The sequence below is a fragment of the Salmo salar genome, chromosome 11, assembly GCF_965601325.2.
Source record: "Salmo salar chromosome 11, fSalSal1, whole genome shotgun sequence".
NCBI classification, from domain to species: domain Eukaryota; kingdom Metazoa; phylum Chordata; class Actinopteri; order Salmoniformes; family Salmonidae; genus Salmo; species Salmo salar.
The window spans coordinates 5,739,385-5,759,043 of record NC_138301.1 but is presented as its reverse complement, the minus strand read 5'-3'; the positions used below and the strand labels follow the sequence as shown (position 1 = coordinate 5,759,043).

Here is a 19,659-nt window from a genome sequence, read left to right as displayed (position 1 = left end):
TTGTTGCATTTATATTTTTGTTTAGTATATTTGCCATATATTTTCAACTGTGCTGTTGTACTTCACAAAAGTTCTGAACCTATATACAGTACCAGCCAAAAGTTTGGACGCACCTACTCATTCAAGGGTTTTTCTTTATTTTTACTATTTTATACATTGTAGAATAATAGAGAAGACATCAAAACTATGAAATAACACACATGGAATCATGTAGTAACCAACAAAGTGTTAAACAAATCAAAATATATTTTAGATTTGAGATTCTTCAAAGTTGCCACCCTTTGCGTTGATGACAGATTTGCACACTCTTGGCATTCTCTCAACCAGCTTCATGAGGTAGTCACCTGGAAAGCATTTTCAATTAACAGGTGTGACTTGTTAAAAGTTAATTTGTGGAATGTCTTTCCTTCTTATTGCGTTTGAGCCAAGCCAATCAGTTGTGTTGTGACAAGGTAGGGGTGATATACAGAAGATAGCCCTATTTGGTAAAAGACCAAGTTCATATTATGGCAAGAACAGCTCAAACAAGTAAAGAGAAATGACAGTCCATCATTTCTTTAAGACATGAAGGTCAGTCAATTAGGAAAATGTCAAGAACTTTTAAAGTTTCTTCAAGTGCAGTCACAAAAATCATCAATCGCTATGATGAGAACCGCGGAAGGAAAGGAATACCCAGAGTTACCTCTGCTGCAGATGATAAGTTCTTTAGAATTACCAGCCTCAGAAATTGCAGCCAAATAAATGCTACACAGAGCTCAAGTAACAGACACATCTCAACATCAACTGTCCAGAGGAGGCTGCGTGAACCAGGCATTCATAGTGAAATTGCTGCAAAGAAACTACTACTAAAGGACAACGATAATAAGAAGAGACTTGCTTGGGCCAAGACACGAGCAATGGACATTAGACTGGTGAAAATCTGTCCTTTGGTATGATGAGTCCAAATTTGCGATTTTTTTGTTCCAACCGGTGTGTCTTTGTGAGACGCAGAGTAGGTAAATGGATGATCTCCGCATCTGTAGTTCCTACTGTGAAGCATGGAGGAGGAAGTGTGATGGTGTGGGGGTGCTTTGCTGGTGACACTGTCTGTGATTTATTTAGAATTCTTGACACACTTAACCAGCATGGCTAACACAGCATTCTGCAGCAATATGCCATCCCATCTGGTTTGCGTATAGTGGGACTATCATTTGTTTTTCAATAGAACAATGAACCAACACACCTCCAGGCTATGTAAGGGCTATTTGACCAAGAAGGAGAGTGATGGAGTGCTGCATCAGATGACCTGGCCTCCACAATCACCTGACCTCAACCCAATTGAGATGTTTTGGGATGAGTTGGACCCCAGAGTGAATAATTGTTTCCTCATTAATCTACACACAATACCCCATAATTACAAAGTGAAAACAGGTTTGCAGATTTTTTTTCAAATGTATTAAAAATAAAAAACAGATACCTTATTTATATAAGTATTCAGAATCTTTGCTATGAGACTTGAAATTGAGCTCAGGTGCGTCCTGTTTCCATTGATCCTCCTTGAGATGTTTCTACAACTTGATTGGAACCCACCTGTGGTAAATTCACTTGATTGGAGATGTTTTGGAAAGGCACACACCTGTCTACATAGGGTCTCAAAGTTGATAGTGCATGTCAGAGTAAGAACCAAGCCATCGAAGGTCGAAGGAATTGTCCATAGAGCTCCGAGAAATGATTGTGCCGAGGCACAGATCTGGGGAAGGGTACGAAAAAAATGTCTGCACTTTTGAAGGTCCCCAAGAACACAGTGGCCTCCATCATTCTTAAATGGAAGAAGTTTGTAACCACCAAGTGTCTTCCTTGTGCAGGCCGCCCGGCCAAACTGAGCAATCGAGGGAGAAGGGCCGTGGTCTGGGAGGTGACCAAGAACCCGATGGTCACTCTGACAGAGCTCCTGAGTTCCTCTGTGGAGATGGGAGAACCTTCCAGAAGGACAACCATCTCTCCAGCACTCCACCAATCAGGCCTTTATGGTAGAGTGGTCAGACAGAGGCCATTCCTCATTAAAAGGCACATGACAGCCCACTTGGAGTTTGTCAAAAGGCACCTAAAGGACTCTGACCATGAGAAACAAGATTCTCTGGTCTGATGAAACCAAGATTGAACTCTTTGGTCTGAATGCAAAGAGTCACGTCAGGAGGAAAGCAGGCACCACTCATCATCTGATCAATACCATCCCCACAGTGAAGAATGGTGGTGGCAGCATCATGCTGTGGGGATGTTTTTCGGGGGCAGGTACTGGGAGACTAGTCAGGATCAAGGGAAAAATTAACGGAGCAAAGTACAGAGAGATCCTTGATAAAAACCTGCTCCAGAGCGTTCAGGGCCTCAGACTGGGGAGAATGTTCACCTTCCAACAGGACAACAACACTAAGCACACAGCCAAGACAAGGCAGGAGTGGCTTCGGGACAAGTCTCTGAATGTCCTTGAGTGGCCCAGCCAGAGCCAGACCCAATCGAACATCTCTGGAGAGACCTGAAAATAGCTGTGCAGCAATGCTCCCCATCCAACCCGACAGAGCTTGAGAGGATCTGCAGAGACTAATGGAATTTGTGTGTAGATTGCTGAGGGGGGAAAAACTATTTTAGAATAAGGCTGCAACATAACAAAATGTGGAAAAAGTGAAAGGGTCTGAATACTTTCAGAATACACTGCATAGACAATACCAAATCAAATGATCTAATGATTCTGTCTCTTCGCAGGATCTCTTGTGTCCTCCATATATAAAGCATTCTAGTGGTAGCAAAACATTTTGTATAATAATTTAAATTGGAAAACTCAGTTTTGAATCCGACGTTGTTTTGTGTATTAGTTCATAAACCATGTGCTATTGAATCGGTACATCGAAAATCTCTTCCCAACTATTTTGGAATCTGTATGGCAAAGCTGTCCATTTGTTGGTCCTTAAATGTCGTCTTGGTAAGCAACTCCAGTGTATATTTGTCCTTGTGTTTTAGGTTATTGCCCTGCTGAAAGGTGAATTTGTCTCCCAGTGTCTGTTGGAAAGCAGACAGAACCAGGTTTCCTCTACGATTTTCCAGTGGTTAGCTCTATTCCGTTTCTTTTTATTCTAAAAAAATCTCCCTAGTCCTTGCCAATGACAAACATACCCATAACATGATGCAGCCACCACCATGCATGAACATATGAAGAGTGGTACTCAGTGATGTGTTGTGTTGGATTTGCCACAAACATAACGCTTTAAATTCAGGACATAAAGTTAATTTCTTGCACATTTTTTTTTGCAGTTTTACTTTAGTGCCTTCAATGTTGTTGATTCTTTCTCAGATTCCTCCTATCACAGACAGTTACAGATATTAATCTCTGTAACGTTTGAAAATCACCATTGGCCTCATGGTGAAATCCCTGAGTGGTTTCCTTCCTCTCCGGCTACTGAGTTAGGAAGGACGCCTATATATTTGTAGTTACTGGCTGTATTGACACAACATCCAAAGTGTAATTAATAAATTCACCATGCTCAAACGGATATTCAATGTCTGCTTTTTATTTTATTTTTACCCATCTACCAATAGGTGCCCTTCTTTGTGAGGCATAATCTAATGTTTTGCTTTCGTTGTAAAGCCTTTTTGAAATCGGACAGTGTGGTTAGATTAACGAGAGTCTTGTCTTTAACCTCTCTGTTCATATTTATATCAAAAACCAGCTTTTTACATTAGCATGTGACGTTCAGAACTAGCATACGGAGGCTCTCCGCAAACCTCCGGTGTATTTACTAAATTACTCATGATAAACGTTCACAAAAAACATAACAATTATTTTAATAATTATAGATACAGAACTCCTTTGTGCAATCGAGGTGTCCGATTTTAAAATAGCTTTTCGGTGAAAGCACATTTTGCAATATTCTCAGTAGATAGCCCGGCCATCATGGCTAGCTATTTAGACACCCACCAAGTTTAGCCCTGACCAAAGTCAGATTTACTATTACAAAAGTTTGATTACCTTTGATGTTCTTCGTCAGAATGCACTCCCAGGACTGCTACTTCAATAACAAATGTTGGTTTGGTCCAAAATAATCCATCGTTATATCCAAATAGCGGCGTTTTGTTCGTGCGTTCAAGACACTATCCGAAGTGTAAATAAGGGTCACGAGCATGGCGCAATTCGTGACAAAAAAATTATAAATATTCCATTACCGTACTTCGAAGCATGTCAACCGCTGTTTAAAATCCATTTTTATGCCATTTTTCTCGTAAAAAAAGCGATAATATTCCGACCGGGAATCTGCGTTTAGGTAAACAGAGGAAAGTAAACAAAGCATTCGGTCGACGCGGGCACGCGCCTGAGTCTCACAGTACTGTAACCAGCCACTACCCAAACGCGCTACTTTTTTCAGCCAGAGCCTGCAAAGCCACGATTCAGCTTTTTGCCGCCTTCTGAGAGCCTATGGGAGCCGTAGGAAGTGTCACGTTATAGCAGAGATCCTCAGTCTTCAATAAACAGAGGCAAGAAGAACGACACCTTGTCAGACAGGCCACTTCCTGCATGAAATCTTCTCAGGTTTTTGCCTGCCATATGAGTTATGTTATACTCACAGACACCATTCAAACAGTTTTAGAAACTTTAGGATGTTTTCTATCCAAAGCCAATAATTATATGCATATTCTAGTTACTGGGCAGGAGTAGTAACCAGATTAAATCGGGTACGTTTTTTATCCAGCCGTGTCAATACGCCCCCTAGCCCTAACAGGTTAAAATGGTGTAAAATAGTCATATGTTTGACAAATTGAAGTAATAGCATTTCTAAGGTGTTTGAAAATCGCGCCACGGGATTACACTGGCTGTTGCGTAGGTGGGACGATTTCGTCCCGCCAAGCCCAAAGAGATTACCTCACCTCGCTCATCAACTCATCCTTGACCGCTGGATACGACCCTTCCGTCTTCAAGAGAGCGAGAGTTGCACCATTTCTGAAAAAACCTACACTCGATCCCTCCAAAGTCAACAACTACAGACCAGTATCCCTTCTTTCTTTTCTCTCCAAAACTCTTGAACGTGCCGTCCTTGGCCAGCTCTCCTGCTATCTCTCTCAGAATGACCTTCTTGATCCAAATCAGTCAGGTTTCAAGACTGGTCATTCAACTGAGACTGCTCTTCTCTGTGTCACGGAGGCTCTCCGCACTGCTAAAGCTAACTCTCTCTCCTCTGCTCTCATCCTCCTAGACCTATCTGCTGCCTTTGATACGGTGAACCATCAGATCCTCCTCTCCACCCTCTCCGAGTTGGGCATCTCCGGCGCGGCCCACGCTTGGATTGCGTCCTACCTGACAGGTCGCTCCTACCAGGTGGCGTGGCGAGAATCTGTCTCTGCACCACGTGCTCTCACCACTGGTGTCCCCCAGGGTTCTGTTGTAGGCCCTCTCCTATTCTCGCTATACACCAAGTCACTTGGCTCTGTCATATCCTCACATGGTCTCTCCTATCATTGCTATGCCGACGACACACAATTAATCTTCTCCTTTCCCCCTTCTGATAACCAGGTGGCGAATCGCATCTCTGCATGTCTGGCAGACATATCAGTGTGGATGACGGATCACCACCTCAAGCTGAACCTCGGCAAGACGGAGCTGCTCTTCCTCCCGGGGAAGGACTGCCCGTTCCATGATCTCGCCATCACGGTTGACAACTCCATTGTGTCCTCCTCCCAGAGTGCTAAGAACCTTGGCGTGACCCTGGACAACACCCTGTCGTTCTCTACTAACATCAAGGCGGTGACCCGATCCTGTAGGTTCATGCTCTACAACATTCGCAGAGTACGACCCTGCCTCACATAGGAAGCGGCGCAGGTCCTAATCCAGGCACTTGTCATCTCCCGTCTGGATAACTGCAACTCGCTGCTGGCTGGGCTCTCTGCCTGTGCCATTAAACCCCTACAACTCATCCAGAACGCCGTAGCCCGTCTGGTGTTCAACCTACCCAAGTTCTCTCACGTCACCCCGCTCCTCCGCTCTCTCCACTGGCTTCCTGTTGAAGCTCGCATCCGCTACAAGACCATGGTGCTTGCCTACGGAGCTGTGAGGGGAACGGCACCTCCATACCTTCAGGCTCTGATCAGGCCCTACACCCAAACAAGGGCACTGCGTTCATCCACCTCTGGCCTGCTCGCCTCCCTACCTCTGAGGAAGCACAGTTCCCGCTCAGCCCAGTCTAAACTGTTCGCTGCTCTGGCACCCCAATGGTGGAACAAGCTCCCTCACGACGCCAGGACAGCGGAGTCAATCACCACCTTCCGGAGACACCTGAAACCCCACCTCTTTAAGGAATACCTAGGATAGGATAAAGTAATCCTTCTAACCCCCCCCCCCCCCCCTTAAAAGATTTAGATGCACTATTGTAAAGTGGTTGTTCCACTGGATATCATAAGGTGAATCCACCAATTTGTAAGTCGCTCTGGATAAGAGCGTCTGCTAAATGACTTAAATGTAAAAAATAATTATATGTGTGGGGTACAGAGATGAGGTAGTCATTTAAGAATCATGTTATTTGACTTGTTAAGCCCATTTATACTCCTGAACTTTTTTGGCTTGCAGTAACAAAGTGGTTTAATACTTACTAACTCAAGATATTTCAGCTTTTCATTTATAATTAATTTGTAAAAATGTCTAAAAATATAATTCCACTTTGACATTATGGGGTATTGTTTCTAGGCCATTGACACAAAATCTCAATTTAACCCATTTTTTTTATTCACTGTAACACAACAAAATGTGTAAGAAGTCAAGAGGTGTGAATACTTTATGAAGACACTGTAGGTACCGTGTAAATATGTATAGGTATTAGGGACACTTGCTGGAAAGTGGGATCGTAATATCTACTTACTAATGTAAGAATTTTGTATGGTTAGTAAAGAATTTTGGATATGAAAATTGTAAGAATCTCTCTGGCTCTGATTTTTTTAAAGAAAATCACAAAATCAAATAATCTTTATATTCGGTGTATAAATATTGTTGGTTTTGCCTTATCATTGTGCATTACAAGGTCTAAACAAAACAGAAACATTAAAAATATATGTTTTAGGTCTTTTCAGTCAGAAGGACAAACGTTTAAATAATGAATACAGTGGGCATAAACATGGATACTATGTTTAAGTGATGCCACTTACCATTCTTCACAAGTACAACTTTAACTCTCTCCTTTGTAAGAGAAGCATTTATGTGACTGTGATTTCTGCGATTGACTTCAGGTTCTGTCAAAAAAAGACCATTACAATCCACATCAGAATCTTTCAAGTCTTATGATGAAAATCAAGGTAGTGAAAACGTGTCAATTTGTATTAACCCTGTTATCTCAAAGTTGTTTTATGTATTAATTCAAATACAATCTAACAATGGCTTCACTTCCCAAAGTATGAAAACATTCAATGTAAAAAGAACAATGAAAAAAATGGGGGATGTTACTACCTTTGATTCCAATGTTTGGTCGTGCTTTCCCCAGTGGTGCAACAACTTCTAAACAAATAAAACAATTTAGTATACCTTATTTATCACAGTAAATGAACAACTCCAATATCTTTGCATTGATTTACCTTTCTTTACTGGTGTTGACTTGATATTCTCTTCTTTCGGAACTTCGGGTATTAAAAACAAAAAAGAATCAAGAAGGAATCACATTTTTATGACAAAAAATATAACTATAAGGCAGAATTGGATTCACATCCAATCATTTAAGTTAAATTAAATTCTAATTTCAAAAATCTTCAAGTTATGGAAAGGTAATTGAAAAAAAAAATAGTTTGTACTGTTTGAATTGGAATGTATTATATTTAGAATTTTATTAGGATCCCAATTATATATATATATATATGTACCAGTCAAAAGTTTGGACACACCTACTCATTCAAGGGTTTTTCTTTATTTTTACTATTTTCTACATTGCAGAATAGTAGTGAAGACATCAAATCTATGAAATAACACACATGGAATCATGCAGTAACCAAAAAAGTGTTAAACAAATCAAAATATATTTTAGATTTGAGATTCTTCAAAGTAGCCAACTTTTGCCTTGATGACAGCTTTGCACACTCTTGGCATTCTCTCAACCAGCTTCATGAGGTAGTCACTTGGAATGCATTTCAATTAACCTGTTATGGCTAGGGGGCAGTATTTTCACGGCTGGATAAAAAACGTACCCGATTTAATCTGGTTACCACTCCTACCCAGTAACTAGAATATGCATATACTTATTATATATGGATAGAAAACACCCTACAGTTTCTAAAACTGTTTGAATGGTGTCTGTGAGTATAACAGAACTCATTTGGCAGGCAAAAACCTGACAAGGTTTCAGGCAGGAAGTGGCCTGTCTGACTAGGTGTCGTTCTTCTTGTCTCTGTTTATTGAAGAGTGAGGATCTTAGCTGTCCCGTGACACTTCCTACGGCTGCCATAGGGTCTCAGAAGGCGGTAAAAAGCTGAATCGTGGCTTTGCAGGCTCTGGCTGAAAAAAAGTAGCGCGTTTGGGTAGTGGCTGGTTACAGTACTGTGAGACTCAGGCCCGTGCCCGCGTCGACCGAAAGCTTTGTTTACTTTCCTCTGTTTAGCTAAAAGGAGATTCCCGGTCGGAATATTATTGCTTTTTTACGAGAAAAATGGCATAAAAATGGATTTTAAACAGCGGTTGACATGCTTCGAAGTACGGTAATGGAATATTTCGATTTTTTTTGTCACGAATTGCGCCATGCGCACGACCCTGATTTACCATTTCAGATAGTGTCTGGGACGCACGAACAAAACGCCGCTATTCGGATATAACGATGGATTATTTTGGACCAAACCAACATTTGTTATTGAAGTAGCAGTCCTGGGAGTGCATTCTGACGAAGACAACAAAAGGTAATCAAACTTTTATAATAGTAAACCTGATATTGGTGAGTGCTAAACTTGCCGGGTGTCTAAATAGCTAGCCCGTGATGGCTGGGCTATGTACTTAGAATATTGCAAAATGTGCTTTCACCAAAAAGCTATTTTAAAATCGGACATATCGAGTGCATAGAGGAGTTCTGTATCTATAATTCTTAAAATAATTGTTATGCTTTTTGTGAACGTTTATCGTGAGTAATTTAGTAAATTCTTAGTGAATTCGTATATGCTAGTTCTGAACGTCACATGCTAATGTAAAAAGCTGGTTTTTGATATAAATATGAACTTGATTGAACAAAACATCCATGTATTGTATAACATAATGTCCTAGGGTTGTCATCTGATGAAGATCATCAAAGGTTAGTGCTGCATTTAGCTGTCTTCTGGGTTTTTGTGACATTATATGCTAACTTGAAAAATGGGTGTCTGATTATTTCTGGCTTGGTACTCTGCTGACATAATCTAATGTTTTGCTTTCGTTGTAAAGCCTTTTTGAAATCGGACAGTGTGGTTAGATAAAGGAGAGTCTTATCTTTAAAATGCTGTGAAATAGTCATATGTTTGAAAAATTGAAGTTTTTGTATTTTTGAGGAATTTGTAATTCGCGCCACGCCTATCATTGGATATTGGAGCAGGTGTTCCGCTAGCGGAACGTCTAGATGTAAGAGGTTAACAGGTGTGCCTTGTTAAAAGTTAATTTGTGGCATTTTTTCCTTCTTAATGCGTTTGAGCCAATCAGTTGTGCTGTGACAAGGTAGGGCTATCTTCTGTATGCCACCCTTATCTGCTAAAAGACCAAGTCCATATTAAGAACAGAAAAAAAAGAAAAAAAGGTAACCTTAATATAACTAGGCAAGTCAGTGAAGAACTAATTCTTATTTAACAATGACGGCCTACCGCGGCCAAACCCTAACCCGGACTACCCTGGGCCAATTGTGCACCGCCCTGTCAGACTCCCAATCACGGCCGGTTGTGATACAGCTTGGAATCAAACCAAGGTCTGTAGTGACCCCTCTAGCACTGAGATGCAGTGCCTTAGATCGCTGCGCCACTCGGGAGCCCAAATAAAGAAAGAGAAACGACAGTCCATCATTACTTTAAGACATGAAGGTCAGTCAATCCGGAAAATTTCAAGAACTTTTAAAGTTTCTTCAAGAGCAGTAGCAAAAACCATCAAGCGCTATGATGAAACTGGCTCTCATAAGGACCGCCACAAGAAAGGAATACCCAGAGTTACCTCTGCTGCAGAGGATACGTTCGTTAGAGTTAACCTGTTGGGGCTAGGGGGCAGTATTTTCACGGCTGGATAAAAAAAAAGTACCCGATTTAATCTGGTTACTAATCCTACCCAGTAACTAGAATATGCATATACTTATTATATATGGATAGAAAACACCCTAAAGTTTCTAAAACTGTTTGAATGGTGTCTGTGAGTATAACAGAACTCATTTGGCAGGCAAAACCCTGATACATTTTCTGACAGGAAGTGGATACCTGATGTGTTGAATTAACTTTAAGCCTATGCCATTGAAACACACAGGGGCTGATTAATGTTTTGGCACTTCCTATTGCTTCCACTAGATGTCACCAGACTTTACAAAGTGTTTTGAGTCTTCTACTATGAGATCTGACCGAACAAGAGCCTTGGAACGGTGATGGCCGATTAGACTCTGGTGCGCGAGGTCATGTTGGGTACCCTCGTTCCAATACGTTTTAAAAGAGAATGCATTCGTCCACCTTGAATATTATTCATGTTCTGGTTAAAAAAGGCACTAATGATTTATGCTATACAACGTTTGACATGTTTGAACGAACGTAAATATATTTTTTCCCCTCGTTCATGAAGTGAAGTCCGGCGGGCTTAGATCATGTGCTAACAACACGGAGCTTTTTGGACATAAATTATGAGCTTTTTGAACAAAACTACATTCGTTATGGACCTGGGATTCCTGGAAGTGACATCTGATGAAGAGAATCAAAGGTAATGGATTATTTACATAGTATTTTCGATTTTAGATCTCTCCAACATGGCCGTTTGTCTGTATCGCAAAGCGTATTTTTCTGGGCGCAGTGCTCAGATTATTGCAAAGTGTGATTTCCCAGTAAGGTTATTTTTAAATCTGGCAAGTCGATTGCGTTCAAGAGATGTAAATCTATAATTCTTTAAATGTTAATATAATATTTTACCAATGTTTTCTAATTTTAATTATTTAATTTGTGGTGCTGACTTGACTTCCGGTTATTGAAGGGAAACGATTTCCTGAACATCAACGCCATAGTAAAACGCTGTTTTTGGATATAAATATGAACTTGATAGAACTAAAAATGCATGCATTGTCTAACATAATGTCCTAGGAGTGTCATCTGATGGAGATTGTCAAAGGTTAGTGCATCATTTTAGCTGGTTTTATGGTTTTGGTGACGCCTGTCTTTGAATTGACAAAACATTACACACAGCTATTGTCAATGTACTCTCCTAACATAATCTAACTTTATGCTTTCGCCGTAAAACCTTTTTGAAATCGGACAACGTGGTTAGAATAAGGAGATGTTTATCTTTCAAAGGGTGTAAGATAGTTGTATGTTTGAAAAATTTGAATTTTGACATTTATTTGGTTTCAAATTTGCCGCTCTTGAAATGCACCTGCTGTCGATAGGTTGCACCACGGGTGGCACGCTAGCGTCCCACATAGCCCCAAGAGGTTAACTGCACATCAGAAATTGCAGCCCAAATAATTACTTCACAGTAGCAAACTCAATGGCTCCAGGTCATCTATAAGTCTTTGCTAGGTAAAGCCCTGCCTTATCTCAGCTCACTGGTCACCATAGCAACACCCACCATAGCACGCGCTCCAGCAGGTATATTTCACTGGTCATCCCCAAAATCAACACTTACTTTGGCCGCCTTTAATCCAGTTCTCTGCTGCCAATGACTGGAACGAATTGCAAAAAGCTGCACTGAAGCTGGAGTCTTATATCTCCCTCTCTAACTTTAAGCATCAGCTGTCAGAGCAGCTTACCGATCACTGTACCTGTACACAGCCAATTTGTAAATAGCACACCCAACTATCTCATCTCCATATTGTTATTTATTCTTTTGCTCTTTTGCACCCCAGTATTTCTACTTGCCCGTCATCATCTGCACATCGATCACTCCAATGTTAATGCTAAATTGTAATTATTTAGCCTCTATGGCCAATTTATTGCCTTACTTCCCTACTTTTCTACATTTGCACACACTGTACGTAGATTTTTCTATTGTGTTATTGACTATACGTTTGCTTATGTCTAACTCTGTATTTATGTGTAACTCGGTAAAACGTGCTACCTGTCCCAGACCTGCTGTTTTCAACTCTCTAGGGAGATACTCTGAATGATCGGCTATGAAAAGCCAACTGACATTTACTCCTGAGGTGCTGACCTGTTGCACCCTCCACAACCACTGTGATTATTATTATTTGACCCTGCTGGTCATCTATGAACATTTGAACATCTTGGCCATGTTCTGTATGATCTCCACCCGGCACAGCCAGAAGAGGACTGGCCACCTCTCATAGCCTGGTTCCGCTCTAGGTTTCTTCCTAGGTTCTGGCCTTTCTAGGGAGTTTTTCCTAGCCACTGTGCTTCTACACCTGCATTGCTTGCTGTTTGGGGTTTTAGGCTGGGTTTCTGTGCAGCACTTTGTGACATCAGCTGATGTAAAAAGGGCTTTATAAATACATTTGATTGATTGTTGTTTTTGTCGCACTGCGTTGCTTTATCTTGGCCAGGTTGCAGTTGTAAATGAGAACTTGTTCTCAACTAGCGTACCTGGTTAAATAAAGGTTAAATAAAATTAAACTGTCTGGGCTAGGGGGCAGTATTTTCACGGCCGGATGAAAAACGTACCCAATTTAAACAGGTTACTAATCTGGCCCAGAAACTAGAATATGCATAATATTAGTAGGTTTGGATAGAAAACACTATGAAGTTTCTAAAACTGTTTGAATGGTGTCTGTGAGTATAACAGAACTCATATGGCAGGCAAAAACCAGAGAAAAATCCAAGCAGGAAGTGGAAAGTCTGAGAATTGTAGTTCTTCTTTTGATTCTCTATCAAAACTACAGTGTCTGTGGGGTGACGTTGCACTTCCTAAGGCTTCCATTGGCTGTCAACAGCCTTCAGAAAGTGGTTTGAGCATTCTCCTGTCACTGGGCAGATAATAGGAGCTCAGTTTCTGAGTGGACTGCCTGGACACAAAGGGACTGGATATGCGCGGTCATGCGAGCACCCCGTTCCTTCTTTTTCTTCTTGAATGAATATGCTATTGGCCGGTTGGTATATTATCGCAATTTTACGTTAAAAATATCATAAAGATTGATTTTAAACAGCGTTTGACATGCTTCTAAGTACGGTAATGAAACATTTTGACTTTTCGTGTCTGGTTCCACGCTCGCGCGTTATGCCTTTGGATAAGTGATCTGTACGCACGAACAAAGCAGAGGTATTTGTACATAAATATGGATTATTTCGAACAAAAACAACATTTCTTGTGGAAGTAGCAGTCCTGGGAGTGCATTCTGACGAAGATCAGCAAAGGTAAGGGAATATTTCTAATACTAATTCTGTGTTTAGGTTGCCCCGAACTTGGCGGGTGTCTGTATAGCTCGCCGTGATGGCTGAGCTATGTACTCAGAATATTGAAAAATGTGCTTTCTCCGTAAAGCTATTTTAAAATCTGACACAGCGGTTGCATCCAGGAGTAGTCTATCTATAATTCTTTAAATAATTGTTATATATTTTGTTAACGTTTATGATGAGTATTTTTGTAAATTGATATGCACATTCACTGGACGTTTTGGTGGGAATACATTTTCTGAACATCACGCGCCAATGTAAAATGCTGTTTTTGGATATAAATATGAACTTTATCGAACAAAACATACATGTATTGTGTAACATAAAGTCCTAGGAGTGTCAGCTGATGAAGATCGTCAAATGTTAGTGCTTCATTTAGCTGTGTTTTGGGTTTTATTGACACATGTCCTTGCTTGGAAAATGGCTGTATGATTATTTTTGTCTGTACTCTCCTAACATAATCTAATCTTTCGCTGTAAAGCCTTTTTGAAATCGGACAATGTGGTTACATCAAGGAGAAGTGTATCTTTAAAATGGTGTAAAATAGTTGTATGTTTGAGAAAGTTGAATTATGACATTTGGTTGTTTTTAAATTTGCACCCTGATATTTCACTGGCTGGGTCCCACGTAGTCCATAGAAGTTAAAGGAGGTGTGATGGTGTGGGGGTGCTTTGCTGGTGACACTGTCAGGGATTTATTTAGAATTCATGGCACACTTAACCAGCATGGCTACCACAGGATTCTGCAGCGATACTCCATCCCATCTGGTTTGCGCATAGTGGGACTATGATTTTTTTTCAACAGGACACCTCCAGGCTGTGTAAGGGTTATGTGACCAAGAAGGGGAGTGATGGGGTGCTGCATCAGATGACCTGGCCTCCACAATCACCCGACTTTAACCGAATTGAGATGGTTTGTGATGAGTTGGACTGCAGAGTGAAGTCCTTCAAGACTGTTGGAAAAGCATTCCTCGTGAATCTGGTTGAGAAACTAGTCAAGGATCATATCACCTCCACCCTACCTGTTACCCTAGACCCACTCCAATTTGCTTACAGCCCCAATAGGTCCACAGACGATGCAATTGCCATTACACTGCACAATCTCATCTGGACAAGAGGAACACCTATGTAAGAATGCTGTTCATTGACTACAGCTCAGCATTCAACACCATAGTACCCTCCAAACTCCTCATTAAGCTAGTAACCTTTTGGTTACTAGTCCAATGCTCTAACCACTAGAATACGCTGCCGCCCCATAGGGTAAAGGTCAAAGGAAATTTAAAACAAGAGGGCTGTTAGGATATGATAGTAAACCCCAAAAAAACCAACGAGTCAATTGCAACCATTGCAACCAATGTAGACCTATGCTACGCAATACAGCTGGATTTCTTAAAACACTACTAACAGGAGATTACATGCACCGGCATGCTAAGCTAAGCTTGATTGCAATAAAAAATCCACAAGGATAAACCAGCAGATCAGTTGTTACCGTGTTGCTGCTAAAGAAGCCTAGGAAGCACTGTTGAGCATTACAAAATTCTAAAGCATTCTTAAGAGGCCAAAAACTATCAGTACCTTTCTTAACAGCTACTGGTTTGTCCTTTTCTTTGGGAGTATCTGCTTTGACAGGAGATAATAACATCTGAACAATGTACCTATTACCTTTACATTCAAACAATGTGCTGTTCATCAACATACGTGGTAGAGCATGTATTACATTACTTGCTGTAAGCATGTACAGTATATTCGGAAAGTATTCAGACCCCTTGACTTTTTCCACATTTTGTTACCTTACAGTCTTGTTCTAAAATTGATTACATCATTTTTTCCCCCCTCATCAATATACACACAATATCCCATAATGACAAAGCAAAAAGCATAGAATTGTCTTGGGTATGACGCTACAAGCTTGGCAAACTGTAGTTGGGGAGTTTCGCCCATTCCTCACAAGCTCTATCAGGGTGGATGGGGAACGTCGCTGCACAGCTATTTTCAGGTCTCTCCAGAGATGTTAGATCGGGTTCAAGTCCAGCCTCTGGCTGGGCCTCTCATGCACATTCAGAAACTTGTCCCGAAGCCACTCCTGCATTGTCATGGCTATGTGCTTGGCTGTGTGCTTCGGGTCGTTGTCCTGTTGGAAGGTGAACCTTCGTACCAGTCCTGAGCGCTCTGGAGCAGGTTTTCATCAAAGGTCTCTCTGTACATTGCTCTGTTCATCTTTCCCTCGATCCTGACTAGTCTCCCAGTCCCTGCCACTGAAAAACATCCCAGCAGTATAATGCTGCCACCACCATGCTTCACCGTAGGGATGGTGCCAGGTTTCCTTCAGACGTGACACTTGGCATTGAGACCAAAGAGTTCACTCTACCATAAATGCTTGATTGGTTAGTGCTGCAGAGATGGTTGTCCTTGTGGAAGTTTATTCCATCTCCACATAGGAACTCTAGAGCTCTGTCAGAGTGACCATCTGGTTTTTGGTCACCTACATGACCAAGGCCCTTCTTCCCCGATTGCTCAATTTGGTCGGGCAGCCAGCTCTAACGAGAGTCTTGGTAGTTCCAACTTCTTCCATTTAAGAATGATGGAGGCCACTGTTCTTGGGGACCTTCAATGCTGCAGAATTTTATTTGTATCCTTCCCCAGATCTGTGCCTCGATAGAATCCTGTCATGGAGCTCTACAGATCATTACTTCGACCTCATGGCTTGGTTTTTGCTCTGACATGCACTGTCAACTGTGGGACCTTATATAGACAGGTGTGTACCTTTCCAAATAATGACCAATCAATTTAATTTACCACAGGTGGACTCCAATCAAGGATGATCAATGGAAACAAGATGCACCTGAGCTCAATTTCAAGTCTCATAGCAAAGGGTCTAAATAAGGTATTTATTTTTTGCAAAAATGTCTAAAAACCTGTTTTCACTTTGTCACTATGGGGTTTTGTGAGTAGATTGCTGAGGAAACGTTTTTATTTAATCCATTTTAGAATAAGGCTGTAATGTAACAAAATGTGAAAAATGTAAAGGGGTCTGAATACTTTCCAAATGCACTGTATATATACACACACACACACACAACAGGAAAATCACATTTTTGACTGCACTGGGCTTTTTAAGAAATTATCAAATTTTGGCAGCCCCTCAGAGAAAATGCTTTGTTACATGAAAAAGCTTAAATGCAGCTTAACGTCAGCAGTTGAACACCACGTAATTACCTGTCTTTACAGGGACATGTTTGGCCGTCTCTTTGGAAACCACTGGTAGTATAGGAAATAAATGTTAGCGTACATTTCAGTCAGTGGAGGCTGCTGAGGGGTGGACGGCTCATAATAATGTCTGGAATAGAGTCAATGGAATGACATAAAACACTTGGTTTCCATGTGGTTGATACCATTCCATTGATTCCCATTACAGCCATTATTGTGAGCTGTCCTCTGCTCAGCAGCCTCCACTGATTTCAGTGTTTGTCTAAAGGGGTTGTATAGTTCTGTAAAGTTATCAAAAGGGGTGTGAATCTATTATGTATATTGTTTTTTTACGTTACAAAAAATTATTTCACAGTATTAAAAAACATACACAGAGAACATACAGAGCCTTCAGAAAGAATTCACACCCCTTGACGTTTTCCACATTTTTGTTGTGTTACAACGTGAATTTAAAATTTATTAAATTTAGTTTTTTTGTCACTGGCCTACACACAATAACCCATAATGTCAAAGTGGAATTATGTTTTTTGGAATTGTTATTAATTAAAAATGAAATGCTGAAATGTCTTGAGTCAATAAGTATTCAACCTCTTTGTTATGGCAATCCTAATTAAGTTCAGGAGTGAACACTTGCTTAACAAGTCACATAAGTTGCATGGACTCTGTGCAATAATAGTGTCTAACATTATTTTTTTATGACTACCTCATCTCTGGGCCCCACACATACAATTATCTGTAAGGTCCCTCAGTCGAACAGCAAATTTCAAAAACCGCCCCACTAGATCCACAGACCATCGCACTGCACACTGCCCTATCCCATCTGGGCAAGAGGAATACCTATGTAAGAATGCTGTTCATTGACTATAGCTCAGCATTCAAAACCATATTACCCTCCAAGCTCATCATTAAGCTCGAGGCCCTGGGTCTGAACCCCGCCCTGCGCAACTAGGTCCTGGACTTCCTTATGGGCCACCCCCAGGTGGTGAAGGTAGGAAACAACACCTCCACTTTGCTGATTCTCAACACTGGGGCGTGCCTAGCCCCCTCCTGTACTCCCTGTTCACCCATGACTGCATGGCCATGCACGCCTCCAACTCAATCATCAAGTTTGCAGACAACACAACAGTGCTAGGCCTGATTACCAACAATAACAAGACAGCCTACAAGGAGGAGGTGATGGCTCTGGGAGTGTGGTGCCAGGAAAATAACCTCTCACTCAACGTCAACAAAACAAAGGAGCTGATTGCGGACTTCAGGAAAGAGGCAGAGGGAGCACCCCCCTATCCACTTCGACGGGACCGCAGTGGAGAAAGTGGAAAGCTTCAAGTTCCTGGGCGTACACATCACTGACAAACCGAAATGGTCCACCCACACAGACAGTGTGGTGAAGAAGGCGCAACAGCAATAGGTGCAACAGATGGCGCAACAAATGATCTATCAATACCCTCAATAACTACAAAGATACAGGTGTCTTTCCTAACTCAGTTGCCCGAGAGGAAGGAAACCGCTCAGAGATTTCACCATGAGGCCAATGGTGACTTTAAAACAGTTACAGAGTTTAATGGTTGTGATGGGAGAAAACAGGATGGATCAAATACATTGTAGTTACTGCACAATACTAACCTAATTGACAGAGTGAAAAGAAGGAAGCCTACACTGAATATAAATATTCCAAAGTATGCATCCTGTTTACAAAAAGGCACTAATGTAATACTGCAAAGAATGTGGCAAAGCAATTTTTACTTTTTGTTCTGAATACAAAGTGTTATGTTTGGGGCAAATACGACATATTACTGAGTACCACTCCCCATATTTTTAAGCATAGTAGTGACTGTATCATGTTACGGGTCTGCTTGTAATTGGACCGGGGAGTTTTTCAGGATAAAAAATAAACAGAATGGAACTAAGCACAGGCAAAATCATAGAGGGAAACCTGGTTCAGTCTGCTTTCCACCAGACACTGGGGGATTAATTCACCTTTCATTAGGACAATAACCTAAAATACAAGGCCAAATCTACACTGGAGTTGCTTTACAATAAGAGAGTGAATGTTCCTGAGTTCCTTAAATCTGATTGAAAATCTATGGCAAGACCTGGAAATGGTTGTCTAGCAATGATTAACAGAGCTTGAAGAATTTTGTAAAGAATAATGGGCAAATATTGCACAATCCAGGTGTGGAAAGCATTTAGAGACTTACTGCCTGAGATACTTTCGCAAAGCAAATTCACGTCACGTCATCAGAGTGCGCAGCTGAAAATTGTAAACTGGAAAACACTTGGTTTGTTAATTTTGATTGAAACAAAACCGATATTCAATAAATACAAATACAGAACTAGGTTTTGCGTGGATTCCACGACGTGGTTAGCTATTAACAGCAAGGACCGCTATTTCTTGTCCTGGAATGACCCTTAACCTGTTGGGGCTCGGGGGCAGTATTGAGAAATTTTGAAAAAAATATGTGCCCATTTTTAACTGCCTCCTACACCAACTCAGAAGCTAGGAAAACACTCTGAATTTTCTAAAACAGTTTGAATGGTGTCTGTAAGTATAACAAAACTCATATTGCAGGCAAAAACCTGTGAAAAATAGATTGAAAAAAAATGTGAATTTTGTGACTGTACTATTTAGTGTCATTGTTTTATAGATACCATAGTGAGAAAGGATTCATTTCGCAACACCTACGGCTTCCACTAGATGTCAACGATCTTTATAAAGTTGTTTGAAGCGTCTATGATAAACAGAGAGCAAATTAGAATGCAAGGAAGTTGACATGTCGTCACTTCATTTTTTTGCGCCTGCGCATAAATCTGAGAAGCGTGAGTTTGTCATTATTGTTTATCTAGACATAGGATAGGTTGTGTGAAAATATTACTGATGTTTAACGTTAAAAATGGACCAAAAGATTAATGCTAAACAACGTTT

General features: G+C 40.9%; 1 protein-coding gene across 50 annotated transcripts in view; it reads right to left on the bottom strand.

Moving 5' to 3' along the window:
• The window catches only part of si:ch211-266g18.10 (uncharacterized), a 244,924-nt gene that overhangs the window by 43,044 nt on the left and 182,221 nt on the right, over positions 1 to 19,659 (bottom strand). For 46 of the 50 annotated variants that reach the window (XM_082957684.1, XM_082957672.1, XM_082957646.1 and 43 more), the window contains 5 exons: positions 16,746 to 16,787; positions 15,105 to 15,146; positions 7,582 to 7,623; positions 7,457 to 7,504; positions 7,159 to 7,242 (listed from right to left, as the gene is read on the bottom strand). In XM_082957684.1, coding sequence (XP_082813810.1) covers positions 7,159 to 7,242; positions 7,457 to 7,504; positions 7,582 to 7,623; positions 15,105 to 15,146; positions 16,746 to 16,787 — 258 coding nt within the window. The remainder of the gene's footprint in view (positions 1 to 7,158; positions 7,243 to 7,456; positions 7,505 to 7,581; positions 7,624 to 15,104; positions 15,147 to 16,745; positions 16,788 to 19,659) is intronic. The other 4 variants (XM_082957640.1, XM_082957657.1, XM_082957661.1 and 1 more) reach the window with 4 other exon arrangements.